Raw genomic sequence first — 21885 nt, forward strand, 5'->3', positions numbered from 1 at the left:
TTTTTAGGAATCATATGACAAGGCGTTGGGTAGTTATAACCCTTGTAAGAAAAATAAATAAATAAAATGAAAAAATAAAAATGACTATATCATTGTTGTCCCTATAGTATGGGACCAAATTTTGATACCCTTACACACAGTGAGTAGCACCTGATTCCTAGAGTAGTTCCATTGAAATCAATGGGATCACTTGTGGAGCAAGGTGCCACTCAGTCTGAGTAAAGTATCACAATCTAGCCTAGTGTGTACAGTATACTCCCTATTTTGTGAGCCAAGAGCTTTTCAAGTTGCCTATAAGGCCTGGTCTACACTAAGAAGGGGGGTCGAACTAGGGTACGCAAATTCAGCTACGTGAATAGCGTAGCTGAATTCGAAGTACCCTAGTTCGACCTACTCACCCGTCCAGACGCGGCGGGGTCGAACTCCGCGGCTCCCCCGTTGACTCCGCCACCGCCGTTTGCAGTGGTGGAGTACCGGAGTCGACCGCAGCGCTTCTGGAGTTCGAACTATCGCGTCTAGATCAGACGCAATAGTTCGAACTCCGAGAAGTCGAACTCACCGCGTCGACCCGGAAGGTAAGTGTAAACCTACCCTAAGGAAAGCATGGTACATGGAAAGCAAAATAGTGTCTGACGAAGATGACTTTTAAAGCTTATATTTCTGTCCTGCTTTTTAATAATATTAAAAAGAAGCCTACATATACTCTATAGTCACAAGAATTATTTAGTAACTACTCTATGCACTGCTTAAGTTAACATATACTACACATTTACAATTAGTTAACACAGTTAATCATGCAGTTAAACTTATTCTAATGGTTATAAAACAACTATACTTCCACGCTATCAAGAAAAAAAATATGGTTTGAGCATCAGGAGGAAATACATTTGTGTCACCACTTCTGAAGGAATGTCATCAACATGTTTTCTTCACAGGGTCAAAATACAACAAAGAAAGCCAGGTCATCTACAAGATTCAACATCACCTTCTACACAAGACTTAACATTAATTAGTCAATTTAGAAAGCTATTCTACTTTAAAAGTGAGTAACACAGTGGGTAAAATATGAAAAAACAAATCAAAATTTCAATTTAACAAATACTGTACTCTATCGTATGAGTTTAAAGCTTGTATCTAAATGGTTATATTGTCAGTTTGAAAAGAGCATATTACATTTAAAAACTAAATTTAAATAAATAATTTGTGATATTGCTATATAAAAAACAGAAAAACGTGGGACTTCATATGGTCATTCTAAAATGATGCATGAATTTTTCTAACTGCTCCATTTAAAAATAAAATCTAAAATTATTTCTAAATCCCAAATCAACTCATAAGTCTAGCAAAATAGCTATGCAATCACATAACACCACTATGCAATGATGTTCAGTGTAGGTCCCAATTGTCCAATGTTATTTAAAAATTCTCCTTTAAACTTTGACACTCCCCAAATTTCCTTCCTTTGCTGGTGGACTGGGAAGAGTGTAGAGAGTAGTGAGGTTTACAGACCTGCCCCATGGCAATGCTTCAGTCAGTTTACAGGCTCATTTTCTCCAACTTTTAGCAAGTGATTTCCTATTCCCTACCCATCTTCCTGGGTTGTAATGTTGACTTTAAATCTGTTAGAAACAGACCTAAATTATCAAAAAGTAGCTTTGGGCCACAATAACCTTGTTTATAAAAAACAAACAAACAAAAAATGCCAACCCTCACAGCTACTACTGAAAAGAGAGTCTTAACAACTGGTGCTGAACACATAAATATAGTTTGGTCCATGGCAACACTTGCAGCTAATCATGCTCAGTATGATTTCACTAATTGTTAATTTCACTAATTAAAACCTTGATCAGCTGTATCTGTTGCAGACACCCACTGTCAGTAACTGCCTTTGCACAGATACACAACGCCTGAGGTGAAAGGCACCTTCCTCTTTCCTCCTCTGCCAATGGTCCAGGCGCAAACACAGTACCTGTTAAAACCTCCAGCTCCAAACCACTCCACACCAACCAGCAGAAATGGCAGCGTGTACAGGAGAGCACTTTGCACTTCCGAGGTGGTCTTGTAGTGTAAAGGCACACCTTGCCCCCCATCTATGGTTCTCCCAGAATAACAAACTTCTACAAATCAGGAAGAGATTAATCTTCCAGACTGTCTCCTAGTCTTTCAAAATATAAAGATTCAATCAGCTGTTAGTGCACAGGCTACTTTCACTACTTTGGCAATTCTGAATCAATTAAAATAAACATATTCTTACCCTGAACCCTCGATTCAATCTGTCCTTCATAATGCCAATAAATTCTTTATAACTCAGCTGGTCATCTCTGTCAACATCAAAGATCTTGAAGACTGTGTTCACCAAATGTGCTGAAAGCTTCAGGCCTGTAGCTACATACACAGCACGCTTGAATTCATCTATGTAAACAACACATCAAAAGAAAAAAGTAAAACACAGAAGTCATTATGTGTTCTAATTTCTCAATATATCATAAAAGCTTACATGTTGTGATATACCTTCTTCAGCATAAACTTTCCTAGTGAACTATATGTAATGAAATGCAAAAATGATGTTATTGCTAAGTTATGTTTGCACATTTAAGCAGTCAAAAGTAAGGATATCAAAAGTTGTATAGGAAAAAAAATATAGGGTCAGATTCTTCGTTGGTGAAAACTGACGCAGATTAATTGAAATCAATTAATTTACACCAGCAGAGAATTTAGTTCATAGATTACAATTTACAAAATATATTATATTGTGTGTAATCATATAATTGGAAAGCATATCATAACAGAGATCTGATGCAGTATATCACACTTGTATTATATATAAGGGACCTTAGATTTAGGTGGCACTTCCCCTCTAAGCTCTTTCCTTGATCCACTATCCAAAGACAAAAGCCCTATTGGTACACATGTTAGGTGGTGTACCAAGTTTGGAGATGAAAGATTGAGCCTGATCAGAAGCAGATAATTCTGAGTATGTTTAGAAGCAATTTTTCAGTTGCTTATAACTTTATGGTCCAATCAACTGTTCAAGTTTATAACATGCACCCCTCACTACGGGCTTTTTATGCGCCATTGCTCACCCCCCACATACCTGTGGGCAGAAGCCAAACATGGAAAATTGTATCCCATAGGCACTATGAGAAGGAACTGAGAAATATGTGGTAACTGTTTGAAAGTTGTAAGTATTGCAAATACAAGGCCAAATCTACACTTATGTATGTATTTTCTTTAACAAATGAAGCAAGATTATTTGAGGACAATATTGATGGAGGGGAGGGATAGAGGGGAGTTAATGAATCTGTAAAATTGGGGGTCCTACCCTATTACTGGAGAATTGCTAATATAGTACCAATTTTTAAGAAAGGGGAAAAAAAGCAAATCAGGAAGCTTGTTAGTTTGACCTCACTGTATACAAGGGCCTGGAACAAATTCTGAAAGAGAAAGTAGTTAAGGACATAGAAGAAAACAGTAACTGGAATAAAATACATGGTTTTATAAAAGGCAGATCGTACTAGACCAACCTGAGCTCTTTCTTTGAGAAGATAACTGATTTTTTAGACAAAAGAAAGGCAGCAATCTAATCTACTTGGATTTCAATACGGCATTTGATGCAGTTTCACATGGGAAAGTATTAGTTAAATTGGAGAAGATATGGATTAATATGAGAACTGAAAGGTGGATAAGGAACTGATGAAAGCGGAGACTCGAGCAGGACATTCTGAAAGGTGAAATGTCAGGCTGGAGGGAGGTCACTAGTGGAGTTTGTCAGGGATTGGTGTTGGGACCACTCTTATTTAACATTTTAATTCATGACCTTGGCACAGGAAGTGGGAGTGTGCTAATAAAATTTGAGGATGACACAAAGTTGAGAGGTACTGCCAGTATGGAGAACTAGAATATTATACAAGAGCTGGATGATCTTGAAAGCTGGAGTAATAGAAATGGGATGAAATTTAATAGTGTAAAGTGCAAGGTCACATACTTAGGAACTAACAACAAGCATTTTTTATAATATGCTGGGGACGTATCAGTTGGAAGTGACAGAGGAGGAGAAAGACCTGGATGTACTGATTGATCACAGGATGACTGTGAGCCGCCATTGTGATGAAGCTGTGAAAAAATGTTAATGCAATCCTAGGATGCATCAGGCAAGGTTTTTCCAGTAGAGACAGGGAAGTGTTATTGCCATTACACAGGCACTGGTGAGACCTCTGGAACATGCATCCGACGAAGTGGGTATTCACCCATGAAAGCTCATGCTCCAAAACGCCTGTTAGTCTATAAGGTGCCACAGGACTCTTTGCTGCTCTGGAACAGCGTGTGAAGTTCTGGCCTCCCGTGTTTAAGAAAGATGAATTCAAATTGGAATAGGTGCAGAGAAGGGCTACTAGGATCATCAGAGGAATGGAAAACCTACTAATGAGAGGCGATACAAGGAGCTTGGCCTATTTAGCCTAACCAAACAAAGGCTGAAGGGAGATATGATTGCTCTCTATAAATACATCAGAAGGATAAATCCCAGGGAGGGAGAGGAGTTATTTAAGTGCCAGTGTTGACACAAGTACAAATGGATATAAACTGGCCATCAACAAGTTGAGGCTTGAAATTAGATGAATGTTTGTAACCATCAGCGGAGTGAAGTTCTGGAACAGTCTTCCAAGGAGAGCAAAAAACCTAACTGGCTTCAAGAAAAGTTTATGGAGGGGTTGATATGATGAGATTGCCTACAATGGCATGTGGCCCATCTGTAACTGCTAGTAGCAAAATCCCCAATGGTCGTAGATAGGGAAGGCTCTACTACAGAGAATTCTTTCCCAGGTGTCTGTCTGGGAGGTCTTGCCAACATGCTCAGGGTCCAACTGATCGCTATATTTGGGGTCCGGAAGGAATTTTCCCCCAGGTCAGACTGGCAGAGACCCTGGGGTTTTTCTTCCTTCCTCTGAAGCATCAGGCACAGGTCACTTGCTGGTTTAAAGCAGAGTAAATGGTGAATTCTCTGTAACTGGAAGTCTTTAAATCATGATTTGAGGATTTCAGTAATTCAGCCAGAGATTATGGATCTATTACAAGAGGTGGTTGATGAGGTTATGTGGCCTATGAGGTGATCAGAATAGATGGTCACAATGGTCTCTTCTGGCCTTAAAGTTTATGAGTCTATGAATTGTATGTATAATATCTTCTAAAATTGCAACAGATCTCTAGGCACACAAATAAAACATTAATTAGCAAAATAAGGAAATCATTAGTATTAATCAAATTCAGCTAAATATTTTTCAATTTTTAAAGGAAAAAGAATGATTAAATTAGGTTGCACTGATGGCATCTGTTTAAATTACAATGTTCACCTAAAGTGGTGAAAAAGACAGCACTATCTTCTGATAAACAGCAGATGTATTTTTATTTTCAAATATCAAGTAAAACTCTCAGTGATACAGTTATATCCTATTTTCCTGGTAATATCCAGTTATGATGAACAATTGTTAGGACAAGTGCAGGACAAGTTGCACAAAAGATCTGCTTTTATCACTTACTAACAAAAAAGTAATAATTCTCACCTTGTCCTATAGAACGATTTGCAAAATTATACATTTGCATTGCAATTGCAAAATCTTCTAGGTTGTTCAAAAACTGGAAAAATGATCTGAACTCATCAAATGTGATACCCTATTGAATAAAAGAACCATATTTGCATTAGTACTGTTACAATCAGTAGAAATGACAAGGGAATAAACACCAGTTGGAAGATTGCACATGGCTATTTCATTTAGGGACAGATTCAACATCCATTACAATAAATGGGAATTTTGCAACTGACATCAATGAAAACAAGACTTGTCCCCACATGAGTTCCTACAGATATAACATTTCTGCATGTTTGTTACAACTACAGGAAGTTAATTTTCACTGAAAAAACATTAACTTACAGTTAGGTTGTTTCACTGATTAACTTAACCCTTAAACTAAGAAAATTATTATGATAAAGTGACCATTAAGGTACTTGTATATAAATACTGGAATATCTTTACAGTTTAATATATACATAGTGAATATAGATATATAAACAGTATGCAGTATTACTGTAGCCATGTTGGATATTAACCCATGATATTAAGAGATACAAGGTGAGTGAGGTAATATATTGGACCAACTTCTGCTGGTGAGAGTGACAAGCGTTTGAGCTTACAGAGAGCTCTTTTTCAGGTAAATAGTTACAGATACGCTGAATGAATTCATAAGTACATGTTGTGAGTCTGAGGCCTGGTCTACACTACGCGTTTAAACCGGTTTTAGGAGCGTAAAACCGATTTAACGCCACAACCGTCCACACTAGGAGGCACCTTATATCGATTTTAATGACTCTTTAAACCGGTTTCTGTACTCCTCCCTAACGAGAGGAGTAGCGCTAGTATCGGTATTACCATATCGGATTAGGGTTAGTGTGGCCGCTGATCGACGGTATTGGCCTCCGGGCGGTATCCCACAGTGCACCACTGACCGCTCTGGACAGCAATCTGAACTCGGATGCAGTGGCCAGGTAGACAGGAAAAGCCCTGCGAACTTTTGAATATTTCCTGTTTGCCCAGCGTGGAGCTCAGATCAGCACGGGTGGTGATGCAGTTAAAAATCAAAATAAAGAAAGAGCTCCAGCATGGACGATGCGGACGTGATCGCTGTAAGGGCAGGCAAAACTGTTCTATCAGCGCTCCGTTACAGAAGACGAAATTCAAAATCATTTTTTAAATATCTCCAGACAGACGCTATAGCAGGGGCTCAGCGCACTACTGCGTGGCAAGCGTAACGGAAAGCCAAAGAATCAAATGGACGCTCATGGACTGGAGGACTCAAGCTATTCCACAGTTCCTGCAGTCTCTGAAAAGCATTTGCATTCTTGGCTGAGCTCCAAATGCTTCTAGGGTCAAAAACAGTGTCCGCGGTGGGTCAGGGCATAGCTAGGCAATTTACGCACCCCCCCACCCACCCCCAGAAGTGAAAGGGAAAACAATCCTGTCTTGACTCTTTTACATGTCACCCTATCTTTACTGAATGCTGCAGATATACGGGATGGTGCAGCACTCAACACCAACATCCTTGCTCCCCCCCCCGCCATGGGTGGCTGATGGTACAATAAGACTGATACCCATCGTCATCATCAGCCTATTGGCACATGGGGCAGTGCAAAAGGACTGGTAACCATGCGTACTAGCATCGGTCAGGTCGATCAAGGGTGCCTGGTCCTAATTTTTCCTGGTAGATGGTGCAGTATGGCTGATATCCATCATCGTCATAGCAACAGGGGGCTGAGCTCCATCAGCCCCCACCCTTCATGTGTAAAGAAAAGATTCAAGTGCCCCTGAACTAGCAGAGGAATGCTGGGCTCCTCTCCTACACACTCCTTACTGTCTGGACTATCATAGCAGCTGGAGGCTGCCTTCACTAACAAGTCACTGTGTCTTATTCCTGCATTCTTTATTACTTCATCACACAAGTGGGGGGACAATGCTACGGTAGCCCATGAAGGCTGGGGGAAGAATGAAATGAACAGGTGGGGTTGTTGCAGGAGCACCCCCTGTGAATAGCATACAGCTCATCATTCCTGCAGGATCTGACACAGAGCAGCTGTGCTCTCTGGTTCTATGATACAGTGGTTCTCTAGTACACTTGCCCATATTCTAGGCAGGACTGATTCTATTTTTAGATACCAAAAAGGAGGGATTGACTCAGGGAGTCATTCCCAATTTTGGCTTTTGCGCCCCTGGCTAAGAGCAGCCAGGGGCACTTATGACAGCAGCAAATGGAACAGTGCAAAAGGACTGGTAGCCATGATCATCTTATTACCAATTTATGGATTGGTAGATGGTACAGTATGGCTGATAACCATCTCTGCTGTCATGCAAAAGCAAAAGCATGCTGCTGTGTAGCGCTGCTGAATCGCCTCTGTCAGCGGCATCTAGTACACATACGGTGACAGTCACAAAAGGCAAAACAGGCTCCATGATTGCCATGCTATGGCATCTGCCAGGGCAATCCAGGGAAAAAAGGCGCGAAATGCTTGTCTGCCGTTGCTTTCCCAGAGGAAGGAGTGACTGACGACATTTACCCAGAACCACTCGCGACAATGATTTTTGCCCCATCAGGCACTGGGATCTCAACCCGGAAATGCCAAGGGGCGGGGGAGGCTGCGGGAACTATTGGATAGCTACGGGATAGCTACCCACAGTGCAACGCTCCAGAAATCGACGCTAGCCTCGGACCATGGATGCACACCACCGATTTAATGTGTTTAGTGTGGCCGCGCGCACTCGATTTTATAAAATCTGTTTTACAAAACCGGTTTATGCAAATTCGGAATAGTCCCGTAGTGTAGACGTACCCTGAGTTAAGTTCTTTCCTGTGAATTTTTACATATTCACATTTGTAGATACTTGAGCTTTCTTCAGTAGATGCTCACAAGCTTATACTGCAGGGGCTCCTTCTGTTTTGCAAGACAAGTTCTGAGTGTTAGCCAGGATTTGAGCATAGATTAATCTGCTGGGTGTGTAGTTTTTAAATGAGCACCAATGATTTTTCTTTTTCTTTTTTACAGGCTCTTCTGCTCCCTTTCTAGTTTTGGCTCCAAATCTATAGCCCTGATCACTCACTTCAAACCCCAGGCCCACTCCACAAGAGATCTCAACTACTTGCTGCATGTATTGACTCCCCGATCTCAGCTTTTATGGAAGATTAAATCAGAACCAGTACTCCATCCTCATGCTCACTGACCTTTCAGATGCCTTTGCCATTGTTGACCATGCTCTTCCTCTTGAGGTCTTGTCCTCCCTTTACTTCCATGACTATCCTCTCCTAGTTCTCCTTCTACCTCTCTAATCACTCCTTCAGTGCGTCCTTTGGAGAATATTCCTCATCTGCCCTCCAGCTTTCTCTAGGGGCTCCACAGGGTTCTGTCCTTGCTCCCCTTCTCTTCTCCCTCCCTCTTATCACTGGGTAATCTCATCTGCAAATACAAATTCTACTACATCTCCATGCTGACAATTCACAGATGTACCTCTCTACTCCAGACCTGTGTGTGTCTTTGCACCTAAAATCTTGGTCTGTTTCTCTAACATCTGCTCATGGGATGTCTAGCTGTCAGTTCAAGCTCAATATGTCTAAAACAGATTTCTTAATCTTCCCTCCAAACCCCCCACCCCCGTTACCTCCTCTCTCACTGTGGAAAAACCATTATCCTACCTGTCATTCAGGCATATAACTCTGTTTGACTCAGACCTCCCTCTAGGTCTTCAAATCCAGTCTATGTCTAAATCTTGCCAATTCTTTCAGCATCACATCTCTAAGATAAAGCCTTTCCTATCCATCCACACAGCTAAAACTTATCCACGATCACATGATCTTGCATCTCGATTACCACAAAATCCTTTTCTCTAGCCTCAACAAACGCAAGCTTTTCCCACTCATTTCCATTCAGAATGCTGAGATCATTTTCCTAGACGATCACTTTGACTATGTTACCCCTCTCTTTGTATCCCTTCACTGGCTCACCCTTCTCTATTGCATCAAATGTAACTTTCTTGTCTTCATTTTCAAGGCCCTTATCCCCATAATACCCTATCAACTTTCATTTACTATCGAGGGGTCAGCTTCCACCTTCAATCAGCCCATGATGCCAGCCTCCATCACACATTTTTTAAATTTTCTTGCTTTATCCCATGCTGTTCCTCCCCATAAACGTCTGCAAAGCTCTCATTATCTTCCTCTAAAACCCTCATTAGCCGTGATGCCTACACAACACTTGATGCCTGCTATGCCTATCATGCTGAGCAATATTGTCACCCCGCTCTCCTTGTACTCCCCCATTTATCCATCTATGTCCACCAGTTTCTAGTCTTATACTTAAATGTAAGCTCTGTGAGGCAAGGATCGTCTTTTTGTTCTGTGTTTGTATAGTGCCTGGCACAATGGGGTCCTGGTCCATGACTATGGCTCCTAAATGTCATGGTAGTACAAATAATAATAATTTGAGATGTCTTATAGGCAAGTCAAGGTAAGAAAAGGCCAGAGGAGCTGGGAAATGGAACTGTCTCCCCCTCTGGCTTCATGCCCACATGCCTACCTCCCATGAACCTGCTATGGTGTCAGTGGATATTTTGTATATATTTCTTCTATTTGTATTTATAGAAGGATCAGGTTAACATGTCCTAGAAATACCTGCAAACAGTTTGACTTTATGGAAATCATCATATTTGTAACAATAGAGGTCACTCTGTCAGACCTTAGCAGGCCCACCAATAACAGAAAGTGCCTACCTACTTAGCTGGGTAGGCACTTCTGGTGCAAGCCTTCATCTCTCTCTCACCCTCCTTTGGTTCCTTCTCTACAGATGGAGAGGGCATTTGAAACTGAAGAGGATGGAGTGTGAAACATCTCATTAGCATTCCACAATAACCCTTCCTAAGAATAATGTCTCATCTTTTGCCTAGCCTTGAGAATTGATGTAAATTATCATGCTGGATGGGTTCAGGACATCTACATATATCTGAATATGTGTGTGATTTAATCCACACTGGGCAACAGTTTTACTTCCCCAGTTCTATTCCTGTTTTAGATATACCTGGGAAAGCAGTTTATATCATCCTCTGGTCTTTTACCAGCCCATTCTTGCAACACATTAAGCACAGGTGGTCCCTCACACATGTAAGCAGTCCTAGTGAAACTGGCATTGGAATCAGGAAACTAGGTGCTATTCCTGGTTCTTTCTCAGACTTCCTGTGTACCTCATGGACAAGTCACAAACTTGTGGTGTATTAGTTTTCAGCATAACTTTGGTCAGGCTAAATTCATTAAACATGAATACAGTACTTTGTATTCATATAGCCCCTTCCCATCCAGATTCTCAAAGGATAATATTAATGTTGATGATGAGATTTGACTTCTTATCTCATGCCCTGGCCCTCATCAGGAATAAAGTACCCAATCATTTAACAAACCAAAAATCACAATGACATTGAAACCTCTGTCCAACCACAGCTGTACATGCCTACTATACAAGTTATGGTAACTGCTCAGAAAAGACGGTTACTCACCGTTGTAACTGTTGTTCTTCGAGATGTGTTGCTCATATCCATTCCATGTAGGTGTGCGCGCGCCGCGTGCACGTTCGTTGGAGACTTTTACCCTAGCAACTCAGTGGGTCGGCTGGGCGCCCCCTGGAGTGGCGCCACTATGGCCGCGGATATATACCCCAGCCGACCCACCCACTCCTCAGTTCCTTCTTGCCGGCTACTCCGACAGTGGGGAAGGAGGGTGGGTGTGGAATGGATATGAGCAACACATCTCGAAGAACAACAGTTACAACGGTGAGTAACCGTCTTTTCTTCTTCGAGTGCTTGCTCATATCCATTCCATGTAGGTGATTCCCAAGCCTTACCTAGGCGGAGGGGTCGGAGTGAGACGTGGCCGAGTGTAAAACTGCCGAGCCGAAGGCGGCATCGTCTCTAGACTGCTGCACCAAAGCGTAGTGCGAGGTAAACGTATGTACCGAGGACCAGGTCGCTGCCCTGCAGATTTCCTGGATTGGCACGTGCGCCAGGAAGGCGGCCGAAGAAGCCTGAGTTCTCGTGGAATGGGCAGTGAGGTGGCCCGCCGGAACATGGGCCAAGTCATAGCACGTGCGGATGCATGCCGTCAGCCACAAGGAAATCTTCTAAGTGGAGATAGGGAGACCTTTCATACGATCCGCTAGTGCCACAAAAAGCTGAGGGGACTTACGAAAGGGCCTTGTGCGATCGATGTAGAAGGCAAGTGCCCTGCGGACATCTAGGGAATGTAAGCGTTGCTCCCGGGGAGATGAGTGAGGCTTTGGGAAGAAGACTGGGAGAAAGATGTCCTGATTGGTATGAAAGGCCGAAACCACCTTAGGCAGAAAAGCGGGATGCGGCCTTAGCTGCACTTTGTCTTTATGAAAGACCGTGTAAGGAGGGTCTACAGTCAGGGCCCATAGCTCGGAGACTCTGCGGGCCGAAGTAATGGCAACCAGAAAAAACGTCTTCCACGAAAGATAGAGGAGAGAACAGGTTGCCAGCGGCTCAAAGGGCGGGCCCATGAGCCTGTTAAGTACCAGATTGAGGTCCCAGGTAGGGGCGGGGCGACGGACCTGAGGGTAGAGGCGTTCCAGCCCCCTGCAGAATCTAATGACCACCGGGTGAGAGAATACCAAGTGTCCACGTTCGCCAGGGTGGAAGGCGGATATGGCCGCCAAGTGCACCTTCAGGGAAGATATAGTAAGGCCTTGTTGCTTGAGATACCATAGGTAGTCCAGAATGACTGGAACGGGAACCTCAGTGGGTACCAGAGTCCGTGACTCACACCACAACGAGAAGCACTTCCACTTGGCCAGGTACGTCGACCGAGTGGAAGGCTTCCTGCTGCTGAGCAAAACGTGCTGCACGGGGGCGGAGCAGCGTAGCTCAGAGGCGTCTAGCCACGCAGGAGCCACACCGTGAGGTGGAAAGCCGGGAGGTCCAGGTGGCGAAGAGTCCCGTGCTCCTGTGTTATAAGGTCCGGGCAGAGGGGGAGGGTGATCGGTGGAGATACCGAGAGGCTGAGCAACATGGAGTACCACGGTTGCCTGGGCCATGCTGGGGCAATCAGGATCAGATGAGCCCTGTCCTGCCGGAGCTTCAACAAAACCTTGAGGATTAGAGGGAAAGGGGGGAACGCGTAAAGCAGGTGGTGCGTCCACTGGTTGAGGAACGCGTCCGAGATCGACCCCGGTGAGTGGCCCCGGAATGAGCAGAAGGCTTGGCACTTCCTGTTCACACGAGTCACAAAGAGGTCCAGCTGGGGAAAGCCCCACCTGCGGAAGATCGAGTGGATAATGTCCGATCTTATGGACCACTCGTGGCACAGGGAGGACCTACTCAACCGATCCGCGAGAGTGTTCCGAACTCCCGGGAGAAAGGATGCCACCAGGTCGATCGTATGAGTCATGCAAAATTCCCACAACTGAATGGCCTCTGTGCAAAGAGGGGAGGAGCGAGTCCCGCCCTGCTTGTTTATGTAGTACATGGGCGTTGTGTTCTCCGTAAAGACGGAGACACAACGGCCGGACAGAGGCCTGCGGAACGCCTGGCAGGCTAGGCGAACCGCTCTGAGCTCCCGCACATTTATGTGGAGGGAGAGCTCCTCTGGTGACCACAGGCCCTGGGTGCGCAGATGGCCTAGGTGGGCCCCCCAGCCCAGAGAAGATGCGTCTGTCGTCAAGGACAGCGTGGGTTGGGGTGGGTGAAAGGGCAACCCCGCACAGACCGTGGAGGGGTTCAGCCACCAGTCGAGGGAACTAAGCGTAGTCGATGGAACAGTGACCAGGGTGTCCATCGAGTCTCTGGCCGGACGGTACACTGAATGTAACCACGTTTGAAGAGGGCGGAGCCGAAGCCTGGCGTACTTGGTGACGTACGTACACACCGCCATGTGTCCTAGCAGAGTGAGGCAAGTGCGTACCGAGGTCGTGGGGAAGGCCTGAAGGCTGCGGACCACGGATGTCAATGCCAGGAACCTTGGCTGAGTGAGACAGACCTTGGCCAGAGTGGAGTCCAAGGTCGCTCCTATGAAGTCCAGCCTCTGTGTGGGAACCAGGGTGGATTTGTCCACATTGAGCAGCAGGCCGAGGCTCGAGAACAGGTCCGATGCTACTCGCACATGCTCCGCGATTTGTTCCCGGGAGGCCCCCTTGAGGAGCCAATCGTCCAGGTAGGGGAACACGTGGAGCCCTTGGCGACAGAGGTGGGCGGCCACCACCGCCATGCACTTCGTGAATACTCGAGGTGCTGTGGAGAGGCCAAAGGGAAGGACCGCAAACTGGAAATGGCGATGGCCCGCCACGAAGCGGAGGTACCGCCTGTGTGGAGGAAAGATGGCTATATGAAAGTAAGCGTCTTTCATGTCGAGGGCAGCATACCAGTCCCCGGGATCCAAGGAAGGGATAATGGTCCCTAGGGAGACCATGCGGAACTTTAACTTTACTAGGAATTTGTTGAGGCCTCGTAGGTCCAAGATCGATCTGAGACCCCCTTTTGACTTTGGAATCAAAAAGTAACGGGAGTAAAACCCTTTGCCCCAGTCGTTCCCTGGTACCTCCTCTATCGCTCCAATATCGAGGAGCGTCCAGACCTCCTGTAAGAGGAGGTGCTCGTGAGAGGGGTCCCTGAAGAGGGACTGGGAGGGAGGGCGGAAAGGCGGGGTTGAAGCAAACTGGAGGTGGTATCCGTGCTTCACGGTGTGTAGAACCCAGACATCTGAAGTCAAAAGGGACCACGCCGGGAAAAAATAAGGGAGGCGGTTGGAGAACGGGGGGGAAGGGTCCAAGACAGGAAAAGGTATGCTGCCCCCGGGCGCGCCTTCAAAAGGACGACTTCGGGTCCAACTGCGGCTTAGAGGAGCCGCGATTCTGGCCGGACTGAGGGCCCGAATATCACCTGCGGCCTCCGCGCCCTCGGCGTCTATTAAAATTCTGACCCTGGCGAGGGACAAAGTACGGACGGAAATGCTGAGGGCGGTAGGTGCACCGCTGGGTTACGGGAGTGTGCATACCCAGGTTGCGCATAGTGACCCTATTATCTTTTAAGTTCTGGAGTCTAGAGTCAGTTTTCTCCGAGAACAAGGCATTCCCCTCGAAGGGCATGTCCTGCAAAGTGTATTGAAGCTCGGGCGGAAGGTTAGAGGCCTGAAGCCAGGCGATGCGCCGCATGGTGATGCCGGTCGCTATGGATCTGGCCGCGGAATCCCCCGCGTCAAGGGAGGCCTGCAAGGAGGTCCTTGCCACCTTTTTTCCTTCTGTCAGGAAGGCTTTGTACTGTTGGCGGGAATCCGGGGGAAGCAAGTCCTGAAACTTGTCCATTTCCGCCCAGGTGTTGAAGTCGTAGCGACTCAGCAGGGCATACTGATTTGCCATGCGCAGCTGCAGAGCGCCCGCCAAATAGACCTTATGGCCCAGGAGGTCCACATGTCTGGCCTCTTTAGCTTTTGGTGCGGGGGCCGGCTGACCATGACGCTCCTTGTCGTTGACCGACTGAACGACCAGAGAAGAGGGAGGCGGATGCATATAAAGGTACCCATACCCGCGGGATGGCACCATGTATTTCCGCTCGACTCCCTTCGCTGTCAGCGGAATAGAAGCTGGCGTTTGCCACAGCGTATCTGCCTTTGCCTGGATGGTCTTGATAAAGGGCAGAGCTACCCTAGTGGGCGCATCTGCCGACAGAATGCTGCAGACCGGGTCCTCGACCTCTGTGACCTCTTCTACCTGGAGGTTAATGTTGAGCGCAACTCGTCTGAGGAGGTCTTGATGCGCAGCGAGGTCCACTGGGGGTGGGCTCGTTGACGATGCGCCCGCCACCGCCTCATCCAGTGAGGAAGAGGATGAAACACCGGGGCCGAGGACATCCTGGATGAGCTCCTCCTGTTGAGGCTCCTGCTCCAGGTGCTCAGGTGAGGTGGTGGTAGGAGGCGGCTGTGCATCCGTACCAGCTGGCGGAGGGCGACTCACGGTTGCCTCAGGGGCCCGACGTTCGGTAGGGACGGTCTGCAATGGAACTATGGGAGCACCTTGGGCCTGGTGATAAGCCCAAGTTGTCCAAAAGGGCCACTGCTGAAGTCCTTGTGATTCAGAGTGGGAGTCCTGGAATAAACCCTCCGGCACATCTGCGTCTTGGTCTTGGGAGTAGAGGCTACCCGCCTGAGATGAAGCCGAGGGGTGTCGAGAAGGCCATGGTGGAGCAGATAGGCCTTGGGCTGACGTTCCCACTAACCTGGTGCTCTTCCGCACTGGGGAGCGGTGCCGTGAGGGACTCCGGTGCCGCGAACGGGTCCGGGACCTGCGACCCGGACGGTGCCGGGAGGTCGACTGCGACCGTGAGCTTCGGCATCGAGAGCGGCTCCGAGTGGAGTGGTGCCGGTATCGGTGCCGGGACCTCGAACGGTGCCGAGAGTAATACGACAGCGACCGGGAATGGGAACGGTGCCACGAGTCTGACCGGCGTCTTGTCAAAGAGTGGTGCCGGGACTGCGAGCGGCGTGACGAACGCGAACGGTGCCGGGATCTGGAACACCGATGGGACCGTGATTGGGAGCGGTGCCGATCGGGGGCACTGACTGAAGGTGGATGGATCAGGGCCGGTTTTCCAATTGATCGGATGACCCGCACCGGCGGTGCCGGGGGTGGTGGCAGTGCCGCATCCGAGATCGCGATCAAGTCCCTCACCACTTCACAGACCTCCGGCGTGGATGGGACAATCAATTCCACCGCGGCAGGTGCCAGGGAGATAGGTGCCGGACTCGACGGCCCTTGGACCGGAGTCGACGGCAACGGCTCAGCAGGCGGTGCCGTGGCTGCAGGCACCGGCCGGTGCGGTGGAGCCGTGCCCTAATGCCGCACCACGGGCGGTGCCGGGTCGGCAGGGGTCTTAGACTTCCTCGCTTGAGGTGAGAGCGAGCGGCTCTGGCCTGACTTGGAAGCAGGCGTCCGGTGCCGAGGAGTAGTTGACGCACCGGTGCGGCCCGGTGCCGAAGAGGCGCTCTTCGATTCCGAAGTGGGAGCGCTCGGTGCCGAAGACAGAGGGGTTAAAGCTGCCTCCATGAGGAGTTGTTTAAGTCTAAAGTCCCTCTCTTTCTTTGTACGAGGCTTGAACGACTTACAAATGGAGCACTTAGTCGATAAGTGCAACTCCCCGAGGCACTTCAAGCAGGAGGAATGTGGATCCCCTGTCGGCATCGGGCGATGGCAAGCCGAGCACGGCTTGAATCCTGGGGAGCCGGGCATGAGCGCCGGCCCCGGTGCGGGGAGGGCCTAAGCCCAGAACCCGACTAACTCACTAAACTGTAATTAAACAACGAAAAGCTAACTACCTTATCTAATTTTAACAAATTTGAGAACTTTGTACAGAATGAGAATAAGAACTATACGAGAATGCTAGGGAGGTGGAGGTCAGCTACGCTGCACTCCACAGTTCCAACGACCGACACGGGCGGTAAGAAGGAACTGAGGAGTGGGTGGGTCGGCTGGGGTATATATCGGCGGCCATAGTGGCGCCACTCCAGGGGGCGCCCAGCCGACCCACTGAGTTGCTAGGGTAAAAGTCTCCGACGAACGTGCATGCAGCGCGTGCACACCTACATGGAATGGATATGAGCAAGCACTCGAAGAAGAACTGGAATGATTTCTCTGCCTCCTATAAGTTTCCCAACTTGTGGCTGCAGAGCTGCATTTTGCTTTTTTATTTTGGCTTCAGCAGTAGTCCAACCATTCTGCTGAATGGCTGTCTCATGAGAAAATATCATCTGAAAGTCACTCAGGTTTAAATACTCAAGCAGAACACAGAGGCTTTCAGATGGATTAAGCCTGAATAGTAAAATGCAATAAAATTACAATCTGGCTACTGTGCAACCTCACTGACAATTATTTTTCAGGTATTCTACTGTATTGAAGTTGGATTTTGTTTGGTTTTAAATTAAAGAAAAGATAATTGTATTTGTCAAGTCAAATCCCTCTTTCCCCAGTCCCTTAACCCTCTTATGAGGGAAAGGAGGGCTAACAACAGATCTCCCCAAATGTAAGTGGAAATGATTAAGGAATGAACGATGACATGCACTGTGAGAGTTATTACCGGGTAGTTCCCAGATGAGTTAATATAGTTGTGTGTATTTAAACTGCATCCCTCACATCTTGTCATTCTCTCTGTGTGGCCACGATCACATAACTTGCATGTACTCCACAATTTTTGCATTAATGCCAATAAAAATAAATAGTGTGATCTCTGCACAGTACAACTTTCACTGAAATCAACTGCAGTTCCAGATGCTCAGTATCTCTCAAGAGCAGGCCCACAACATTTGCTACAACAGCTCACCTTAAAGCTGGGGAAGGAAAAAGAGAGAGAGAGAGAAAGGAAAAAATTAAACTAAACTAAAAAAGGGAGGGGTCCTGGACATACAGAGTTGGATGTCTTTTTCTGTTCCTAAAATAATTCATTTGTAAAACTGAACATCTATAAAAGAGTAATTAATTCTAATTCTGCATATATTTTGACATGTGAAATGATCTAAATGGATTTCCCAGGTTCCGATTTAGTTTCCAGGTAAAAGTGAAAGCAAACATATTCATTTCACTGGGCAGATTATATTTTTAGCACAACAAAGAGGATTGTGACATGAATGTGGCAGTTAAAACGACAAACTTCCTTTAAGCGCTGCTATTTGTAGTGTAATTAAAACTGCCAGTCTAAATGAATCAGTATTTGGCACCTAGTTAGCAAAAGCAGAACATCTTGTAAGCAGGCAGCATGCCAGCCAAATGTGTCAACATGAGTGTAGTCAGCCAAATGATCATCACATTGTTTTATGGTCTTCTGCATATAGAAAGTCACAAAAAGACTAATCGTGCCAATTGTGAATATAGCAACATAACAGTCTGGAGCCATTTCTTTGAAAATGGAGTTCTTAGTTTTGCTTTACTGTTGGAGAATTTTATAATAATCAAACATTCTGTTTTTGCAATAGGGAAGACCTAATACGTCTTATTTTTGCATTGTAATCAGTCATAAAGGTTAACATTTTTAAAAGGACCTAATGACTTAGACGCCCAAGTTCCATTTTCAAAAGTCTGCAGAGTATGTGAGCCCTATTCTAATGAGTTACTTTAGCTACAGTTGCGAGTGTATATTTTCAGAATCACTAGTATGTAACTGTAGAAAACTGAGATGTAGCACAGCATATTGCATTTAGAATTATGGGAATTACATGAAGGGACACGGAATCCCTAAAACTAACATGTATGTAAGTTCTCATTTAGATGACAGAGCTTATTAGCCAGCAAAGAAAATTTATCAGGGACATGTGGGCTGACAAGGTAGTTTCCCTGGCTGATGGTTCTGTTACAGAGCACAGCCAAGAGAAAGAAGGGAGACTACTAAGTTAAAGACTTTTCCCACCCAAAACAGTGACACGGAGAAGTGAGATACTGAACTTCAATGAGTATTTCTTATGTATAAATCAATACAAATACAAATCTTTTCTTTTAAACTAAACTGTCATCTTAGACAGTTATATACATGTTTATCTCTATATCCATGATTGTGTGCCATTATTTTCCACTACCTATGTGTTATATATATTATTGTGGCTATTAAAAATAAAGAATTTTAACAACAAACTTCTGTTTTTCCAAACAAGCCTTCTCCCATACACATAAGGTTTGATTTCAACAACAAAATACATCTGGCTGCCACACAGCAAAGAAACCCCATAACATAGTGAAGCAAAAACCATTTACATGGCATTGCAAAGGCTTTCAAATAGTGAAAGCCATATCCACTTTTTGGCTCACATTTAAATCTGGGCCCCCAAAGGACTAGTTTGTACCCCGAGTAAGGAGCAGTGAGTAGTTGCATTGCCCTAGGAGACCAGAGAATAAACTGTTTCTTGGAAAGTAACAATTTCTTCTCTGCTCCCCCTTGATCTGGGGAGTGAGTGAATTTCTTCACCCCTTTTTATGAAGCAGATTGTTCCTCCTGTGCCATGTACCAAGTCAGCTACTCTGGCGGGCAAGTGGGTGTGTGTGCAGAGCAAGGGCTCCTCATCCTTTCCACCCCAGGGAATAAGAGTGAGATTGGGAGGAGTAACAGATGAGTAACCTTACTTCCTTGTACAGCTGAGTAAGGGTTGTGACATCTCACCCAGAGCAATTGCAGTGTCTCACATAAACTATAACAACATTCATAGAATCACAGAATACCAGGGTTGGAAGGGACCTCAGGAGGTCATCTAGTCCACCCCCCTGCTCAAAGCAGGACCAATCCCCAGACAGATTTTTGCCCCAGATCCCTAAATGGCCCTCTCAAGGATTGAACTCACAACCCTGGGTTTAGCAGGCCAATGCTCAAACCACTCATTTTTGTATGCTTACTTAAGGCACCTGTTATAAATATAACTCCATCTTTACTCTCAGCATTTTGTTTTAATTTTAATTTTTTAAATGTCCTAGCTATTTTATGATATTTTAATGGTTTGTTTTTTCAGACTAACGAATTAAGGTAATTGCCAAAGCATATTTAGTGCTTTTAGTTCCACAAGTGGAACTGTCAATACTATCAAAATGTGTAGCCATTTTAAACAAAGTCAGTCTGTTTGCAAGGACATATTAACCTGATCCTTCTATAAACACAAGTAGAAGAAATATATCCAAAACATCCCATGCTCTAAGGGGTACTTGTAACACAAGCTCTATTGATTTGCACTGATGCATTCAGCTACCACTAGATTTTTCTATTGCTCAGATACACTACTGAGAACACATTTGCTGCTAAATAATGAAGGATTAACTACCTAATGTTCTTTATTGTTCTTAGTTCACAAATTCTTTGAAAATATCTCTTCAGCCACTGATAAGAAACACTCACTCATCAATGGCTATCTACAAATGACCCACTATTAAGACTATTATAGAACTAGATAAAGAGTGTCAATATTGTTTTTGAAAAGGTGATATTCAGGTGGTAGCAAAGAGAAAAAGTCAGAAAAAATGTGATTTTTCACTAAAGCTGAAAAGCCTCAATATCAGGAAATTTCATTTCCTTACAGCACTAGCAAATTGTTGTTTAAACTGAAGATTTAATATAGTCTTAAGCCACTGTCTTTAAACACCTCAAAAAAAATTACTGGATAATTCCCCTGACATGGTTCCTTGTTATTTAACTCTACACATTTTACAAATTAAATACTGTGTCATTCAGTGTGGATTTTGTAAAACAGAAGATGCAAAGTAGATGATCAAAGATACTTAAGGTGAAATCCTGGTGCCACTGAAGTCAATGACAAAACTCCAATTGACTTCAATGGCACTAGGATTCATCCTTAGGATTTTGGGGTTTTATCTGCTGTCCATCACTGTAGTATCTGAGCACCTACCTTTTCTTCAGGGATCCTGCAACGTACATTTTCCAGGTAACTTGATGTATTTTCCACATTTGTATATCTCAAAAGAATATGAGCAAAGTCTTCTTCACTGATGGTGTTCATCCCGTTAGAATAGGAAAGGAATTCTATTTCTAGAACTTCGGTTTGTAGGTTATCCATAAATCTAAAGCACAAATATAATACATATGGAACAAAAGTACTTTGCATTTCTACAACTCCTTTCATCCAGAGATCTCAAAGCACTTCACAAACTCAGTAATTAAACCTCACAAAACCCCTTTTTAGGTAGGTAAGCACATAAAAAGTAAGCACTGGTAGTACTGGTGTAGAAGCAGAAGCCAAACTTTCTACTTTTTGAATCTGGCAGAAACATATTTTTTTTTAGTTTGATCAATGGTGCAATTTTTCTGTGGCACAACTATACTTAGTAATGTTCTTTTAAGTGCCATTAGAATCAGTTTTCACCTACACTCGTAATAGGTAATAATTATGGTACCTATTGTAACAATTTGGAGAATCTGTCTGTACAGATTCTCTCTGATATTGTAAACCCTGAGAATGTATCTTTACCAGACTACAGGCTCCATTCGGAATATGGGGTTCTTCGTTGTTGTCCTGCTACCTCCATGTTGGACTGAAATTCCAACAAGGTAGTGATACAGGGTTGACAACAGAAGGCTGTTAAATCTGGATGGCCAGCCACTGAAATTTAATTGCTCCAGAGAAAAACTGGATCCCTACCAGGAGAAATGGTTTATCAGGGGAGAGGTCACCTAACAATGAAGTCACTCGGTAAGGGTCTTGGATCACCTGTGGAGGCTGATTCAGGAGTCACCTGACAGAAGGACTGGCAAGTTATAACTGGCGGAACTTAATCTATTTGCTCTCTCTCTGGCCATTTTTCACCATCTTAAATAT

The 21885-nt window shown here is 45.1% G+C and overlaps 1 protein-coding gene across 9 annotated transcripts in view; it reads right to left on the minus strand.

Annotated features, from left to right (window-relative positions):
* Nucleotides 1-21885, minus strand: part of MICU3 (mitochondrial calcium uptake family member 3) — a 120396-nt gene that overhangs the window by 16497 nt on the left and 82014 nt on the right. For 8 of the 9 annotated variants that reach the window (XR_005598630.1, XR_005598629.1, XM_039539137.1 and 5 more), the window contains 3 exons: nucleotides 20959-21130; nucleotides 5559-5667; nucleotides 2255-2412 (listed from right to left, as the gene is read on the minus strand). Coding sequence is in view for 6 of the 9 variants with exons in the window: in XM_039539137.1 (XP_039395071.1) it covers nucleotides 2255-2412; nucleotides 5559-5667; nucleotides 20959-21130 (439 nt within the window). In the remaining 3 variants the exon portion in view is untranslated. Of the gene's footprint in view, nucleotides 1-1509; nucleotides 1620-2254; nucleotides 2413-5558; nucleotides 5668-20958; nucleotides 21131-21885 lie in introns of all 9 variants that reach the window. The other variant, XR_005598631.1, reaches the window with a different exon arrangement.

This window comes from Mauremys reevesii, linkage group 5 (genome assembly GCF_016161935.1).
Source record: "Mauremys reevesii isolate NIE-2019 linkage group 5, ASM1616193v1, whole genome shotgun sequence".
NCBI lineage: Eukaryota > Metazoa > Chordata > Testudines > Geoemydidae > Mauremys > Mauremys reevesii.